We start from the raw sequence: 18,374 nt of genomic DNA on the forward strand, positions 1-18,374 counted from the left end.
GTTCCTTAAGGAGCACCGAGAAAGAGTTTATCAGGCCAAGGAAAGGAGCAGGGAGGCTTCTTTTTTTGCACAGAGAGGATGAGGACGTGATAATGACATGGCGGCCTGCAGCCTCCAAGGACCACATGGTTCAAGTTCACGATTAAATCGGTAAAATGAAGGAAGATGTAAAGCAAAGAAATCCATAGACTTGAGGTCATTTGGGGATGGTTTAGGCCCCGGGGACCCTGGAATCATCTGACTTTCCCTCTAGAAGTGCGATTGTTATTTTAAAAACGACCACTGGCCATCTGAAAACCAAGGTGGTCCTTTCAGGAAGGGAAGAAGGAACGAATGGTGATCTCTTTCTCTCCCCACTCTCGCTTCTCCATGAACAGGGAAAAGATGCCTTTCCACCATGTGACCGCTGGCTTGCTGTACAAGGGGAATTACCTCAACCGATCTCTCTCCGCCGGCAGCGACAGCGAGCAGCTTGCTAATATCTCCGTGGAGGAGCTGGACGGTAAGGAGCCCGCCCTGTCTGGGAGACTGGCCACCCACGGGAGACATCTGAGGCTGTCGTGCGTCTAAGGCGGAAGCGCCAGGCCCTGGCCACCAGTTGTGGCCAAGTCTAACCGCAGTGCGACGGGCAAGTGTTCAGAGATAAATTCTGCATAAATGACTTCTTTGTGCGGGACTGACCTTGCCATGGTTTCTTTGTACACTGACCCGGGGGGACAGCCTTCAGCTCCCAAAATACAGTTTCCGGCTTATGGAATCTTTATCTGGAATGGCGTTGTCGTGTTTCCATACTGTCATTTACGCAGGGCCCAGATGTAGGGGAGGTTTTAAGCCCTGCTAATGGCTGTCTCTTGACTTGGGGCCACGGTGCTTTGAATCCTGCCCACGACAGAATCCTCTGGAAGCCCTGGCTAGGTGGGAATGGACAGCAATTATTTTAATTGCCTCTGTTCCTTTGTTACACGGTGTAGTCCTGGGTGTTCAGGACAAGGATAGGGATGGGAGCAGCGTGACTAAATGCATCCTGGGAACTTGCCCTGCTGTATCCTCACTAGGACACTAACCCCCTGATTAAACAGCAAAATTAAAAAGAGGAAGAAGGACTTAATTTCTTCTAGAATGGAGAATGAGGTGGAATCGGCCAGATGTCTGCCTAGGTGCTACATCTGCGGAGGCTGAGCCAGAATCCATTTCCCCCCCTCCCCCCGTGTTTAGGAATGCTGTGTTCCTTGTAAACACCATTGTAAAGCACAGAATTGAAATTTGCTTTCTAAAGAGAAGCCACAGTTAACCCAGAGGGCCCACCTATTTGCTTTGAAGTGAAATGGTCTGGCCAGTGTGCTGTCTCTGTGCAAGATGGCCGCCTCACGGCCATTCCTCACAAGACGAAGGCGGGGAAATCCAGCTCTGGGCCAGCGAAGCCAAGCTCGCTGCGGTGTGGGCAGTTGGGGAAGGCGGAGGGACAGGGTCATCTGATAGCTTTTCCTGCTCTTGTCCATTTTGATTGCTTGCTTATCTAAAAGACTGGCTTATTTATGTCAGCAAACAGGAAGGTGGCAGAGGCTGGCGGGGTGGGTCCCCAGGGGAGGCCGGGGCATGATACAGGAAGTTGGAGTGATGTGGCAGAACCAAGCTCACCCCCCGCCTGGTCAGAGGCTGGTGGCAGGAGGGGAGAGCAGGACCCTTGAACCTCCTCAGCTTCAGTTGGCCAGAGGACATTCAGACACAGGACGGAGAAGCAGGCAGTAGAGACCCGACTGCCCCCAAAGCCAGGTGACCAGAAAGAAGGCCAAAGCTCAGCTAATGTGTTGAGCGGGGCCCAGACCCCCCTGCACCTGGGGGAATCTACTCCCGGGAGAGATTAGGGAAGTGGTACATTGATTTGGGGGTGTCTTTGCGTTTGTGTTTGGTTGAGTAGGTCCCTGGGCTTAGTCATCCGCAGGAGGGGCTGGAAGCCTCCGTGAGTAGAGGCCATGAGACCTGAGTAGAAAGTCCTTGTGTTTAAGGGTAACTCTGGAAGAGGCCGAGATTGCTCACCCAAGGAAGTTTGGAAATCGCCTGCGGCTCTCCCAGATCCTGGCTTCCCCCTTCCCTCCCAACGTAGCCATGAATAATCAAGAGATGATTTCTCCTCCGAGCATCGGCCTTTTTCTCTGTTTAATCTGGGCCACTGCCAGGGTGCACAGCTTTTCAAGAGGGCTGCGGGCTGGATTTTGTGCCCCCCCCCCCCCCCCCCCCCCCCCGCCCTGGGGTGCCCAGTGGAACTGCCCTCCATGTACCTGGCCAAGTGGCCGAGCTCAGGAGCGAGTTTCAGTGAGTCCCAGGCAGCTGAGCAGGGCTGGAAGGTGCCTTCTCAGCAGACAGGAAGAGCCGGGAGAGATTCTGACAGCCCTCAGCCGAGAAGGGCAGGCTTAGCCAGGGGGCCCTGCGGGGTCCCTGATGAAGTACAGCCAGACTTTATAGCCTGAGGCCTGAGGCCAGCTGCTAAAGACACCGTGTTGTCCTTCAGGAGGGTAATCCAGCTCTCAGCTTGGAGAAGGGCCATTTATTTTCTGATGGAAGATTCCTTTTACTTATTTACTTTTGGCCAAGGTGAACCCTGAGTTATGACTGCTCATGCTTTATTACGAGCATCTTGGGGCCCCGGGCAGGGCTGTGCAGATGTGCGCTGAGTTCAGAGCAAGCAGGTAGGGTCTGAAAACGAAGCGTAGGTGGTTCTTGGAGAAGGCAAGTTTCTGAGGCTTTGCCTCTTTGCTCTTCTCTGAGCCCTAAAGTCCTGTTTCCTGTTGCTTGGGGACACCCCTTTTTCCTCCGAGGAAACATGGTGTTGCACAGGGAGTTGATGCGTTGGACACTGATGGGCGTCAAAGCATCCTTTGTGATCCATTAGTTGGGCACCATCTTCCCTCACTGCACCCCCTTCCTTACCCCGCAGCGGCTGCAACCCCCTGTATATGAACTACCGAGGGGACAGGTTCCCTACCTGGCTACTGTTTGTCACCAGGGATGGAATGTCCCTTTCCTTCAGTGGAAGGGACAAACTCACCCATTCCGTGAGTGGTTACTTTCTGAGAAGAGGTGTGGAAAGAGCCACTCACCATGCAACTTATCTCCAGATGACATATACTCTGGAAAGTTTCTATTTCTTCTCTTTAAACAAAGGTCTGGAGGAAATCATGCAAACCTGCATCAAGTTGGCCAGACTGGAGTTGGAAATCACCTAACAAACAAACTCAGCAATGATGAATTGGTGGAGACATTCATTCATTCATACATTCATTCATTCATTCATTCGTATATATTCATTTGTCTGTTCTCATTTATTCATTCATTATAGAAATGTTTGCCCAAATGCTTTCTGGGTAGAGGAGGAAATGAAATAGGTATAATATTCATTGCCTGTTCTCAAGGAATTTGCAGTATACCTGGGAATTTATATACATACAAAATTTATTAGCAGTATCTCGGGGCTTGATTTCATGAACTGCAAAATCACGACCTGAGCTGAGATCAAGAGTCTGACGCTTAACTGACTGAGCCACCCATGTGCCTGCCTCCTTCCTTTAAAAATAAAAAAAAACACCTTTTTGGTTAAAATAGAATATAGGGAAGTATTAACGCACAGTTCAGTTATTGAACACGAACATTCATGCAACAACCACCCAGGCTACGGAATGTAGTAGTATTAGCCCACTGAAGCATCCCCAAGGCCCTTTCCAATGCCTCTCCCTCAAAGACCACCACCACCCTGGCTTCCTATCAGCATTTCATGGTGTTTGCATTTCCCTTCATCTCGGTGGTGGGGGGGGGGCATGCCGTATCTGTTCTTTTGTCCTCTTTTCTTCAATGTATCTATGAGACTTGGCCATGTTTTTGAAGGGAGCTGAAGTGGATTCACTTCCATGGTATCCCGTCATCTACAAATAACCACAATTATTTATCTGTTCTGTTCTCCGTGGGTATTTGGGTTGTTGCCAGCTTACAGCTATAAGGGTATGATCTGGCCATTCCCCTTTTTGTTGCTACATTAGTCTTAGGGTGTGCTTTCCTCGTCGCTCTGTCTTCTTGCTTTACTGGGGCCATATTTGTTTATCCTCTCTCAACTCTTTGTCTTATTGAGGACAACTTGGACACAGTTTGTGAAAATCTCTTCTGTTTCTTGTCATAATGTTTACAGATACACATATATGCAAGCCTTTCCCCCACGTCTTCCAGGTGATGCTACCTTTCCTTTGTATTAGACGATGTTTTTGTATGGTTCCTTTTGCTTTTTTCTGTTCCGCTTTGTGACTCAATAAAGTTCTTTGCGGACCCAGAATCTGCGAGCAAACAGGGTTTGTAAAGAATTGTTAGTTTCTTTGTTCTATCTTCATTTTATCTTGGACCTGGGATAATTTTCCCCTTGTGAGCCCCAGCTGGACAGTCTAGTTTCTAGAAGACACTCATATAGTCCATGGCGTCTGGGTGGAGGTAGGATATTTTTTTTTTTAATGTTTTATATATTTTTGAGAGAGAGCACAAGCTGGGAAAGGGCAGAGAGGGAAGGCAGAGGATCGGAAGAAGGCTCTGAGCTACAGCAGTAAGCCTGATGTGGGGCTTGAACTCAACAAACCATGAGATCATGACCTGAGCTAAATTTGGGCACTTAACCTACTGAGACACCCAGGTGCCCCTGGAGGTGGGTTCTTGATTGCCCCTACTCTTGGGTTTGCTTCCTGTGTGACAGATTTGTGTAAGTCCTTTGTTTTTCCCTTGACTTGTTCTTCCTATTCCCCAACTAGTATCAAGCATTCAGTGACCCCAGGTACGCTCTGCTTCTCCTCCTCCCCCCAAATAATCCAGGATGGGACACAGTAACCCATAGCTCTCGTTGCTCCTGGAAAGTGGTGTTCCCTAATTGAGCTTAGTAAAGGGGTGCTGCTGGGCTGGGTTTGGATTGGGTTGGGGGATAGGTCACCATGGAAAACAGTTGTTACAAAATAGGGAGTGACTGCTTGATTTGTTGGGCAGGTAGCCTGTAGGTCCCTGTTGGCAAGGGGCAAACCATGAGGGTGAGCCCATGTCCTCCTGCCATAAGTAAAACTATAGTTCTCAGGGTGGGTGGTAATTGTGTTTCTCCAGTTTCTTTGGTGTTGCAAATAGTGACAATTCTCCTCACCCCCTGCCATGTGTATGCATCTCAAAATTAATACTTCTGGGGATGTGCTCATACATATGTTTTTGGGGGTATTTTAATTTGAGTTTGGGAGTAGATGTATCAGTCCACCACCCTTCCATCACGAGGCTCCACTTCAGGAGCTGGTTGCCTCGATCTATTTTATTTTATTTTATTTTTTTATTTTATTTTATTTATTTATTTATTTTTAATGTTTTATTTATTTCTAGGAGAGAGAGAGAGAGAGAGAGACAGCGTGAGCAGGAGAGGGTCAGAGAGAGAAGGAGTCACAGACTCTGAAACAGGCTCCAGGCTCTGAGCTGGCAGTCAGCACAGAGTCCGATGTGGGGCTCGAACCCACGAACCGCAAGATCATGACCTAAGCGGAAGTCGGACACTTAACCAACTAAGCCACCCAGGCGTCCCTATTTTATTTTATTTTTAAGGCTTTATTTATTTCTTAGAGAGAGAGAGAGAGCGAGAGACAGCGTGAACAGAGGAGGGTCAGAGAGAGAGGGAGACACAGAATCTGAAACAGGCTCCAGGCTCTGATCTGGCTGTCAGCACAGAGCCCGACGTGGGGCTCGAACCCACAAACCGCGAAATCATGACCTGAGCCAAAGTCGGATGCTTAACCGACTGAGCCACCCAGGTGCCCCTGGTTGGCTCGATTTAGATGATTCCAGAGTCTCTGCTTTGGCACAGCCCACTTTCCTCAATGACCCCTTACTTCCATAACCCGGTGGACTGTCAGTGTTTGTCCTGGACTTTCTGCACCATCTGGCAGTTCTACGCACACCCTTGGTTGTGATGTGTGTCACTGCTTTGGCATCCATGTCACTGGCTGGTCCTGTTCCTTCCTCTCTTCTACCTGTTTGTCTTTTCCAGTGTTCCTTGTGTGTTCCTCGTCTTCTGCCCACTGTTGTCCCTTGGGGTTGTTTTTTTCTCCATGGATACCTATGTGCTGATTGCCTTGACATGAGTATCTTCAATCTCTGCCTCTCTTCTGAAATTTAGATCTGCTACCTGTCGTCCCGTGTAGATTCCTCACATGTTCCTTAAACTCCAAAGATCCAAAGCTGAATGGATTTTCTCTTTTCTCCAAAGCTGCCTCTCCTCCGGAATTTTTCTCAGGAAATTATGTCACATTATACCCAGTCAGCTATAAATGTTAACTTGGGAGCTATCCTTGATTCCTCTTTTTTTGCTCACCCCCCACATGTAATTGGCAAAGTCATGCAGATCTTGACTTCACTCAACGTGTCTCAAAATGATTCCTTGCTCTCTGACCACATTGCTTTTGTCTTGGGCCAGGTCCCCACCTCTTAGACAGCTGCAGTCACCAGGAGTTGATCTCCTTGTGCCTCGTCTAGAGTGTCATTCATGTATCAGTTCAGTTTCATTCCATTGGAGGCATGCTTCCTGATCATGCACTTGATTAGGTTATCCCACAGCTTATAACTTTTTTTCTTCTTGGCCTACAAATATATTAGTATATATTTTTAATATTTCTTTAATCTTTGGAGAGCCTAGATGGCCCAGTTGGTTAAGTGTCCAGCTCTTGGCTTCAGCTCCGGTCATGATCTCACAGTTGGTGAGTTTGAGCCCCATATTGGGCTCTGTGCTGACAGTACAGAGCCTGCTTGAGATTCTCTCTCTCTCTCTCTCTCTCTCTCTCTCCCTCTCTCTCTCTCTCCCCTCTCTCTTTGTCCCTCCTTTGCTTGTGCTCTCTCTCTCTCTAAATATATAAATAAACTTTAAAAAGTTTCTTTAATCTTGAAAAATCGTCAAATCCATAGAGGTTTGGAAAGTATAGTGAATAACTGTATACCTTCATCTAATTGTTAATATCGAAGCATTTGCTTTCTCTCTCCCTTTTTTCCAACACACACACACACACACACACAGAGAGGCACACACCCAGTTTTTTCAGTTCTAGAATTCTAATTAGGTTCTTTTTTAGAGTTCCCATTTTTTTTTCTGCTGAAATACATATCTGCTTACTCATTGAAACAATATTTTTCTTTAATTATTCGGACATAGTTTCCTATGGTTACAGTAGCTCTTTAAAGTCTATGTCCTTAGATCCAACATCTGGGCTCTAGGCTATCTTGTGGTTGGTTTCTGTTGTCTTGTCTTTATAGATTATGGTAACACTTTCTAGTTCCTATGTGTGCCTGGTAATGTTTGTACACTGAACATTATACTGCTATGCTATGGAGACTCTGTGTTCTGTTATCTTCCTTTGAAGAGTGCTGATTTCCAGATGTAGTTCAGTTACTAGTTGACTACTTTCAAGTTGTGTAGGTTTAGTTATATGCTTCGTTAGGGTAGGGTGGTGGGAATCCCATCATGTCTCCCAAGCCTCTCTAGCTTGGCAGGACTCAGCCCCCAAACTCTGTCTTCCTTGTGAGTCTTATCAGGGCTTGGCTTTAGGTTTTGATCATATGCATCTGAAGAAGGCCTTTAAAATATGTTCTTTATTCTTGGGATATGGTCCTTCTAGTGTCTCAGCTGGATGCCTGGGGTATTCATGAGGTTTTTTTCAGAATCTGGGGCTGCTTCAATTCTCGTATTTCTTTTCCCAACCTCCAAGAAGCTGCTTCTTGCTAAGTCTGGTTTGCTCTCAACTTACACATGGATACTCAGCCTTCAGCCAAGTATTCATAGCTGACCCACCTTACATGCAGGCTTCTGGGGCTTTCTTCCCGCAGTTTTCTTCCTTTGATGCCTTATCCCACAAGGTTGTGGTCCCTTCAGCTACCCCAACATATGAACCGGGCTTGAGAAGTGGTCCCCAGGTTGAGAGCTCACCAGGTCAATTTCCTTTCTCCGTATACTTGTAGTCTTGTGCTGTCCATTATCTACTGCCTGAAAACAACTGCATTATGTATTTTATTATTTTATTTGGTTGTATGGTTGTACATGGTGGAAGGGTTATTTTTATGCCAGTTCCTTTGTCATAGTAGAAATCTATTATTAATACTTTTATTTTTTTAAACTCAAACCCATTAAAAGTAATTTTCAATCAACATAACACTTACCCTTCAACTTTTCATTTTTGTTTACAATTCTTTTTTTTATGTTTATTTATTATTGAGACAGAGAGAGACAGAGCATGAGTGGGGGATAGGTAGAGAGAAAGGGAGACACAGAAACTGAAGCAGGCTCCAAGCTCTGAGCTTTCAGCACAGAGCCTGACGTGGGGCTCGAACCCACAAACCGTGAGATCATGACCTGAGCCGAAGTTGGACGCTTAACCAACTGAGCCACCAGGGTGCTTCTGTTTATAATTCTTAAATGGCTCTCCACAGCCTGCACCTGTGTGAGCTATAGTGAAACACTATAACAAAGCATAAGAAGTCTTGTGTGGCTTGGACCTTCCTTTTCATAAAATTAAAAAAAAATGTGTAAGTTGTTTTATTTTTTGAAAGAGAGAGAAAATCTTGGGCTCCATTGGGCTCCATGCTCCATCCCACTGCCCTGGGATCATGATTTAAGCTGAAATCAAGAGTCAGATGCTCAACGACTGAGCCACCCAGGTGCCCCCTAGACCCTTCCTTTTTGGCTCCTTGACTCCCTGCTTTCCTTCCAGATGGTTCTTTGCCACCTCAAGATCTCTCCCACTTCTCTGCCTTTGTTCTAGCTGCTTCTGTCCCCTGGGACCCATCTTTTAAGTTGCAACACTGCGATTGTCACCAGCACCATCATCCCCACAGCTGAAGTTTACTGAGTGCTTACACTGTGCTAGGAACCATTGAAAATATGCTTTCTATGAATTCACCCATTTAATCCTTTCAGCAAGCCTATGATGCAGGTCTTCTTATCAACTCCCTTTTTACAAAGGTAGGAAATGGAGACGTGAAATAACCTTGCCCAAGGTTGCGGACTAGCACGTGTGGGAATGGGGATGCGGATTGTCCCCTGGCTTCAGAGCCCATGCCAGTTAACTTTTATGCTGTGCATCCTCTTCCCTGCTAGATGAGACCCTTTGCGCCTTCCCTGCACCCTCATGTCACTATCGAATAAATCACTGCCACCGCTGTGACACATGGGTGAGAACTTGCCTGATTAATCAAGCTTGCAGTGGGTGGAGAGATATTTTTAAAGCTCTGTGTGAGCCCAGTGTGCTCCTCACAGCAAGGAGAGGTGCACTTCAGCCCAGAAAAGGCTGGTGATGGGCATGATCTCATGCCAAAAGGGAGCTCCGAGGGACCCCTCCCCACCCCCACCCATCAGGTCCATCATATATTCTCTTGTAAAGAAGACTCCCGTCCTCCCTTCCCTTCCTTCCCTTCCTTTTCTTTTTTCTTTCTTTCTTTCTTTTTCTTTTTTTTTTTCCCTTTTCTTCCTCTTGTTTTGCTGGTTGATTTAAAAATCCAAGAGGCGCACCCTAACTTGCCTTTTTGGAGATGCTTCCTTCTACGGGCTTTTCGAGAAGGGTTTTAAGGAGGCAGAGACATTACTGTTACCGGGAGAGAAACACAACTCTCATCTGAGAAGGCTGATGGCTCTGTGTTCTCTCTTCCAGAGGAAGTGAGAAAACCTACACAAAGAAGCACATCTTCCAAAAGAGCAGGAGTGCCAGCTACGCAGCTTGGCGCCCAGAGCTGGGAATCGGCCTCACCACCTGGGTCTTTTCTCTCTCTCCAGGACCTGCCTTTGAGCCTTGAGAGGGAGGTCTCTTGTGGAGAGTCCTGAAGCTCTGTTCACAGAGCCAAGGAGAGATTTCTCTGGCGGTAGCCGCTTCCCAGGGCCCACTCCTTAAAGGGACAGTTGCTTACGTCTTCTTAGAGGTTCTTGCCCCTTGTTCTGAAAGTGCATTTTGATAGCTGTGTCCAAGAAAGAGTCCCGACCCTGCCCACTTGCATTCTATTCCTTTGTAATTTCTATGCTGCCTTGCTTCCAAATGGGATCGAGACATCATATGATAAATGAAGAGGCAAACTGCAAAGGCTGTCAGAGCAGATATGGAAAATAAAACTCCACACACAAAGAGGAAGGAAAAAAAATATGACAGCCCCTTAAACTAAGGCGGTTATTATGAATGAGTGTGAAATTTAGCTCTAAGCTTCCGACTGGTTGGGGCAGAGAGGCTACTTGTGTTGCCTCATTCCAAGGATTTCGTCAACGTGCCGCTTTGGAAGAAGAGTCTTCTCATCTGTATTTCATTTTATTTTTTAAATGTTTATTTATTTTGAGAGAGAGAGACAGTGAAAGTGTAAGTGTGCAAACAGGGGAAGGGCAGAGAGAGAGGGTGAGAGAGAGAGAGAGAGGGAGAGAGAGAGAGGGAACCCCATGGGCTCAATCCCATGAACCGTGAGATCATGACTCGAGCCGAAATCAGGACATTTCACCGACTGAGCCACCCAGGCGCCCTTATCTGTATTTTAAACAGGAACCCTTTGGCCCCTAATAAAAAAATACCCAATATGCAAGTATTTTGTATTATTTCAGAGATGTTGTTGGCTATTCACTTTTTCTCACCCTCAAATTTCTGAGGAGTTACTTAATTTCTTTTTTTTTTTACCCATTTCCACCAGTAATAGTGGCTTATGATGGTGGTGATTCTCAATGAAGGATGAGGAGCTAACTGTAGACTCTCCAAATGCAGAGAGACAAGGGAAGTTTGTAGTTTAAAAAGTCTCCCTGCTGGTTGATTCTGAGACCCACCCTATAGAACGTGTTTTTCTGGTTCCTCCTCTGGGGAGAGTAGGCAGAAGCGATATCTTGGTATGAAAGTTCAAAAGCCGGCATCATAAACCATGACCTTGACTTGAGATATGTGAGGAACAGGATTTCCCAGCCATTCATCTCTTTCATAAAGTAACCTTGATGCTGTTTCTGTGGAATCTTCCACTTGCAGCAGAAACGCATCCTCGCAGATCTACTCAGGTAATTAAGCCCTGCAATGCTTCCTCACATAACTAAGTAAGGTAACCTGTTGAGTAGAATTGTTCAGCATTATCCATCTGGATGCTGAAGAGAGTTTGCCAGAACTCATCGTTCTGATGTTGGCTTCACTGATACTGAGCTGTTTCTCCTGGTGCTAATTGGCTAACAGCAGGTTCAGCTGCTTCCCGGGACTACGCAGGGATGTGATATTAGCAATATGTCCTAGCAGGGATGGCTCACTCATATTTCCTCTTCATAGTGGCATCTAGGGCATCGCATCGGAACACAGCTCCAAATCATTTAAAAGCTGGGGCTGAGCTGGGACTCAGCCATTTAAAATACCATTTTTTGCTACCAAGATGGTCCTGTCTACTTTCTCGAATTCTCAAGCCAGAAGAACACCAAATTTGCATGGAGACCTGAATTATTATATTGCTGTGTAACACATCCTCCAAAAACTGATTTAAAACAAAACAAAACAACAGCAAAAAACAAGTCTCTTGTGGACCAGAAATTCAGGCATGGCATGGATGGCTGGTCTACCCAATGCCTTTCAAAAGGCTGCAGTCAAGGGGCGCCTGGGTGGCTCAGTCGGTTAAGTATCTGACTCTTGATTTAGGCTCAGGTCATGATCTCTCGGTCGTGGGATGAATCCCAGCATGGAGCCTGTTTGGGATTCTCTCTTTCTCCTTCTCTCTCTGCCTTTCCCCTGCTCATGGTCTCCCTCCCTCCCTCCAACTCTTCCTCTCTCTCTCTCTCTCTCTCAAAAATAAATAAATAAACTTTTTTTTTTTTAAAGGTTGCAGTCAAGATATTTCCTGGGACTGTAGTCATCTGAAGGCTTGACTGGGGCTGGTGAATCTAATTCTAAGCTCATTCACAAGGCTCTTGGCTGGATGCCTCCCTCCATTCCTTTGGTGAAGGCTTCTCTATGGGACCACTCGAGTGACTTCAAAGCATGGGCTTTGCCTTTTGCTAGAACGAATGATAATTTTATGACCTTGTCTCAGATGTCGTGTTTTGTTACTTCTGCCATATATATTCATTAAAAGTATTAGAAGTGAGTCACTAAATACAGTCCACACTTAGGGCAAATGGAATTAGGCTCTGTCTTTTGAGGGAAGAATTAGCAGGTATATTTTTAAAACCACCAAAGACCATATAAATGAGCCTGGAGATGGTTTCTAGCCATTAAATCAAAAGCTAATGAAATGTATATAGAACGTTCTAAAATCACATGACAGTTTCTTTATGCAATGAAGAAGAGAGGACCAATGGTCATGGCTATAAAGATAGTAATTAAAGCCTACCTGTTCTTGATGGAGTAGGGTCCCTGGAGTCCCTCAGTTCTGGGTCCTTATCCCAGTTGTACCACTTTGCAGCTCTTCTCTGATACCATTTTTTTCCCCTAATAGCAGAAATTTTAGCTGGACCCATGGATGCTAGGATAGAGACTGCATTTCTCAGTCTTCCTTGAGAGCTAGATGTGGCCATATTCGTAAGTTCCAGCTGATAAGATGTGAGCAGAAGTGACATTGGGCCACTTTTGGTGCACGTTGCCTCTTCTTTATCCTTTCTCCCTTCTTATTATTGGGATGGGAATGTCATCATCTGACACCAGGAAGATAGAGTTTCACCCGTGGATGAAGGAGTGCTGAGCTTGTAAGAGCCTGGCTGCCTGAGGGTAGTGAAACAGACAGAAATCAACTCCTACCTTGTTTTTCTGACACTCAGATCTGAACCTAAACTCACAGAATCAGCAGCCACGGGGCCACAGATGAGTAATCTGGTCTCTACGCCCATTTCCAAGTTTTAAGTTAGTGTCTTACATACAACACTGCTTTCAAGAATCTCCTGCTTACTGTTTTTGAGGAGGAAGTATTGTTGGTAAGGATTAGGTTTGATGAGTCTGTAATTTCAAAGCATTGGAGTTTGTCCCTTTTCTAATATATATATATTGACTATATTTCAAATTCATCTGTTGAAATTCTAAAAGAAGAGGCTCAACAGGGCAAAAGGAGGTCGAGCCAACAGGACAGGCTGGATGGCAGAGACCACTTAGCCCTCTGGGAGGTCATTAACTTTGGGTGGGTTTGCCTTAATGTTGAGGGCAGTGCATATATACATCATGTTTATCCCTGTGAGCAAACATAGTGAAAGTCCAGGCACATAGTGACTGCTCGGAAATGCTTGTTGAATAAATGGATGCCAAGTTTTCTGGTAGGAGAAGTTTGTCCCCAAGTGAGTTAATTGTTCCTGATTATTCATTCTCTAACAGGAGTGGATTTGGGATGATATATTTGGGGGTGAAGCATGGCTGATGATGCATGACATTTAGGGTCCGGTGGCTTACTTCAGTGCTCTATGAGTTTTGTTTTTTTCACCTGTTCAATGTGGATAATAGCATTTACTTTCTAGGGATAATATAGGATAATGCATGCAGTGTGAGTTACTGTTGTGTATTTCACCTGTGCCCGATAAACAGTAACAGTAGTAGTCATTGCTGCTGTTGTTGTGTTGATGATGTTGATGGCAGCGGCGATGGTGGTGATAGTGGTCATGACGAGTCACACCCAAAGGATGGTCACTCCCATGCAGGGGCAAGTTGGCTCTTTAGAGGAAAAAACAAATTGCTGGCCAGAATCCTGTGCAATTATCCTATCAGGACAGGCTCACTTCAGGATGTGAATGTCCCTAACTGGAAAGGTCTATCAGTGTGGAAGTATCTGGACATCTCATTATGATTCTCTGTGTCGTAGCTGTAAGCCTTGTAGGGACACCTTCCCTACTCCTTCTGCCCCGCCCTCAGTTCTTTATCTTCCAGAGACTCTGTCCTCATTGGTATAGAAGTAAGAGTCTAATCGTCAAAGGAAAGAGAGGAAAAGATACCCAATGACGCTAGCTTTTAAACCTTGCGTTATCTTGAGAGATAGAACCAGGATCCCATAAGATCTGGGCTTTGATGTTAGAAACATCTGTGGATGGCTGAAAGTTCAGGCCTTTCAAGTCCCCACTGTGATGCTTCTGAGAGCAGGAGCCAACATGACATAAATTTCCTTTTAAAATAAATCGATGTATCCTACAATACTTACTCCATGGGTTGGAGCAGATGTGATGATAGGAGATTGAGAGCCTGAACTCCCGGCTCGGTGACCAGAACTCGCTCCCCTTTGGGAGAGGACGTTGTCCACTCTTTGAGTACAACATGCTGGAAAGCAGATTTTCATTCCTTCCTCTCTGAAGTGGGAAATTGCATGGGGCTAGCGATGGTTTCTGGAAATGGAAACGCCCAGTCATCAGTTTTGCTGGGTGTGGCATCTGTGAATATTAGCATCCCTGTTTCCCCGGTGTGTTCTGTCCGCCATCTCCTTCTTAAACCTTCAGGGGCCCCTCACCCTTATCTGGTTAAAACTCAAGGCCATTTTTGTTTGAATGTTTATTCCCAACTCGTATTAACGGCCTGTGTGTAACACTCAAGTTTTATGGTGACGGTGAGTACAGAGTAATTTTTTTTCTATGAAGCTGCTGAAAACAAATGGCCCCAGGACCTCCCGTAATGCTAGTCTAGAGAGCGTGCCACTGTTTTCATGCTCAGGTATAGGAATAGTTTTCTAGGCTGGTGCCAACTGACTGTGCTTTGCGGGTTATTACTCTGCTGGTATCCAATGAGATGAGCCTCAGGATATGTCGCTCGCTTCAACCATCTGGGTGACCATTTAGCATGTCTGCATAGAAACGCTGCAGAGAGGACAGGTCCTAAAGTTCTTGGTCTGGTGCCCCTAAGCAATTTGTAGGTGACTTTAGAGAGCTCAATCTCTCTGCCATCTGGCACTCAGGTGGGGAGAGGAGGGAAAGGGACGTCATGGGGACAGACCTGAGAACTCATTATTTCCTGCACCTCTATGGGGCCTGTCCTCAGACAGCCACGTGCAATTTCTTAGCCAGCACCTGTTGAAGCCGCAAAAAACTTCTGAGAGTTTCAAGTGCATGATTGATCATGATTTTATGCTACTCTCTTTAAGAACTCTTCAGAGGCGCCATCCATTTCTGGGAAAAGTGCCTCAAACCAACTGCTGAGTTCTCTTGCCAGACTTTGGAGACCCTGTATGTACAAATTAAGAAATGTGTTGTTTCAAAATTTGAATCCTCAGTGACTGAAGTTTGCCCAGGGGACAGATTTATGAAAAGCTATGAAGTTGTTAGTGGCCAGGCCAAAGAATGTTCTAAGTCAGGGGCTTTGAACCTGGGATCTGTGTAGCTTCTGGAGCTCTTGAGTATTTCGTGTGCTTATGCGTAGAGCTTTCTTTCTGGGGAGAAGATCGACAATTTTTGTCACATTCTTAAAAAACTTTTTTAACGTTTTTATTTATTATTGAGAGAGAGAGACAGAACATGAGCAGGGGAGGGGCAGAGAGACGGGGAGACACAGAATATGAAGGAGGCTCCAGGCTCTGAGCCATCAGCACAGAGCCCAACGTGGGGCTCGAACTCACAAACTGTGAGGTCTTGAGCTGAGCTGAAGTTGGATGCTTAACCGACTGAGCCACCCAGGCGCCCTGACTTTTGTTATATGCTTAAAGGGCTTCAACAAAAGGGTAAGAGCAGTTGCTAACCCCCATCTGGTGAACTGGGCCTTTCTTTCAGCCATCACTACATTAGGATTTTATTTTGTTTGGCTTTCTGTGGGAACACTGGACACGGTGCATCAGTGTGTGCTAATGAGGTCCTATTTATCATTGCAAAGATGGCATTGGTTGTGGTGTGGAGAATAGACTTGGGACACGTGGGTCTAGAGGCTGGGGTACCCACAGGAGCCCGTTCTTATAGTTAGGGGAGAAACCGTGGGGACCTAACCTCAGCAAGTGGCAGTGGGTTGGAGAGAAGTGGGCCTGGGCACTTAACAGTGCAGACACTTGGCCGTGTCTGTGTGATCCAATGTAATGCTTATTGTAACTCCAGGAGGCATTCTCGTCCCTGTTATACAGATGAGGGAAATTATGTGACAGTGATTACGTTGTTTGCCCAAGGTCGCACAACTCATTGTTGGGGACTGAGATCCATATCCCATTTTCTCTGAACCCAAAGCCCATGCCCATCCTTAACCACCATGTTATACAGTCTCCACCACACCAGGTCTTGATGTGTAGAGGTAGGGTGGACGAGAAGGAACAAGGGTTAGACGTGCAGTTACCCAACTAGGTAGCTAGTTAGGTAGAGGTGCTGCCAGTCCCTCAGGCTGGGGAGAAGGGAATTTGAACAGGACAGGAAGAAGATCGTGAGAAGCAAAAGCCATCCCAGTGGTCAGTGGGCCCTTGAATGATGGATTCTGGGGCTCAGAGTATTTAGCCGGGAGAGAGAGATTTTGGAACATTTACGATATTGAAGTTGTGGATCAAGGAAAGCAGGCCAGCGATGGAACCTCAAGACCCAGCAGCCAGTCATTCCTTTGATCACAGGTGTCGCCTGGTGGCCAGGGTACGGGGGTACCGCTTCTCCAGCCGAGCTTCTTTATAGCCTCTGGCTGTGCTTACGCGCCAGGTGTAGTCCCCTAGCTGCCCTTCATATTCTTCAAAGCCAGAATCCTCTATCAGAAGGGAGGACGCTGAGTTGAAAAATAGGTCACCTATTTGTGCTCACTTGATTCGCTTTATTGATTGACAGTGCCCCTCTCTATTAGTTTGAGTCACAAACTTGCCTAAACTCCCTAACTGTCTTAGATTTTCCAAGAAGTTCACTCTGGCTCTTGGCCACATGATTTTTTTTTTTTTTTCAGGGTGTCATAGAAATAGACTGTAGTTTTCTCTGCCAAATACATTTACAAAGAGACTGGGTTACCTCCAAGGTCACCTGCCTATAATTAGGACTGCCACAGGCAACCACCAGGCCAGGATAAAGAATTGGACTTCTTGCCTGAAGTGGCAAATTCCAGGGATTCTGGAGTTTCGGCTGAATTTGGTGCAAAGCCTGGCTGTGTCATTTATCATCTCTGGGCCCTTGGGCGAGTTTTAAGCACTTCTGCCTCTCAGTGTCCTCATCTGGAGAATGGGGGTATGCCCTCTTCCCGGAAGAGCGCACGGCCTGATGGGTGGCGCTTGGCACAGTGCTCTGGAAGAGCTGGTGTTAGCGTGACGGTCTGGCGGTCCAGGGGGAAGGAGTAAGAACAGAAGGAAATTCCGAATTTCTTTCCTCCTTGTCCGGCCTGGCCAATTAAAAAGGAGTCGATGGAACCGAACTAGAAAGGAAGAAGGATATTTAAGAATGAAACAATACAGCCGGGTGTTCTCTGTGACCCTGGTGTCTGGTCCTCATTTTATCCCTTTCAGGGTGGTGCACGCAGGAGTGCATGGTGCGTGCGTGTGTTTGTATGTTTGCATGATTGTGTGAGTTGTGTTTGTGTAGCTGTGTCTGTGGATGTTTATATGATTGTGTGCATGTTTACGTGATTGTGTTTATATGTTCGTGTCGTTATGTCTGTGTATCTGTGTATGTTTCTATGATTGTGTGTTTGTGTGATTGTGTTTATGACTGTATGTGTTTGTAGTTGTATTGTGTATGTTTACGGGATTGTGTGTGTTTCTTTTTTTTAATTAATTAATTTATTTTGAGAGAGAGGGAGAGAGAGCATGTGCACATGAGCGTGGGAGGGAAAGAGAGAGTGAGAAAGAGAGAGAGAGAGAAAATCCAGATTCCATACCATCAATACAGGGCCTGACTTGAGGCTCACTCTCATGAACCACAAGATCATGAGCCAAAATCAAGAGTCAGACACTCAACAGCGTGAGCCACCCAAGGCGCTGCTGTATGTGTGTGTTTTTATGTCTGTGTGATTGTGTGCATGCTTATGTGATTACATATTTGTATGTGTGTGTGATGGTGTGTGTTTATGTGTTTGTGTAATTGTGTGTACATGTTTGCATGTGTATATGATTGTGTTTGTATGGTTGTGTAATTGAGTATATATGTGTTTGTATGTTTGTATAATTGTGTGTATGTGTGATTGTGTGCATGCTTATGTGATTGTGTCCATGTGTGTATGTTTCTTCATGTAGTTACATCTACGTATGTTTATATGATTGTGGGTGTCTATGTGTGATTGCATGTGTGTTTATGTGGTTTTGTATGTATATGTTGGAGTATGTGTGTATGTTGTATGTTTGTGTAAGTGTGTGTATGTGTTTCTATGTGTGAGTGAGTGAATGTGTATGTGTTTGTGTGTGTATATGTGTGTGTAATTGTGTGTATGTGTTTTTAAAAAATGTTTAATGTTTATTTTTGAGAGAGAGTGCATGAGCAGGGGAGAGGCAGAGACAGAGGGAGACCCAGA

General features: G+C 45.8%; 1 protein-coding gene across 1 annotated transcript in view; it reads left to right on the forward strand.

Moving 5' to 3' along the window:
• Positions 1-18,374, forward strand: part of CALN1 (calneuron 1) — a 483,031-nt gene that overhangs the window by 106,128 nt on the left and 358,529 nt on the right. Inside the window, exon 2 of the mRNA XM_039238081.1 lies at positions 378-502. Coding sequence (XP_039094012.1) covers positions 378-502 — 125 coding nt within the window. The remainder of the gene's footprint in view (positions 1-377; positions 503-18,374) is intronic.

The sequence above is a fragment of the Hyaena hyaena genome, unplaced genomic scaffold, assembly GCF_003009895.1.
Source record: "Hyaena hyaena isolate Hyena2069 unplaced genomic scaffold, ASM300989v1 scaffold_135, whole genome shotgun sequence".
NCBI classification, from domain to species: domain Eukaryota; kingdom Metazoa; phylum Chordata; class Mammalia; order Carnivora; family Hyaenidae; genus Hyaena; species Hyaena hyaena.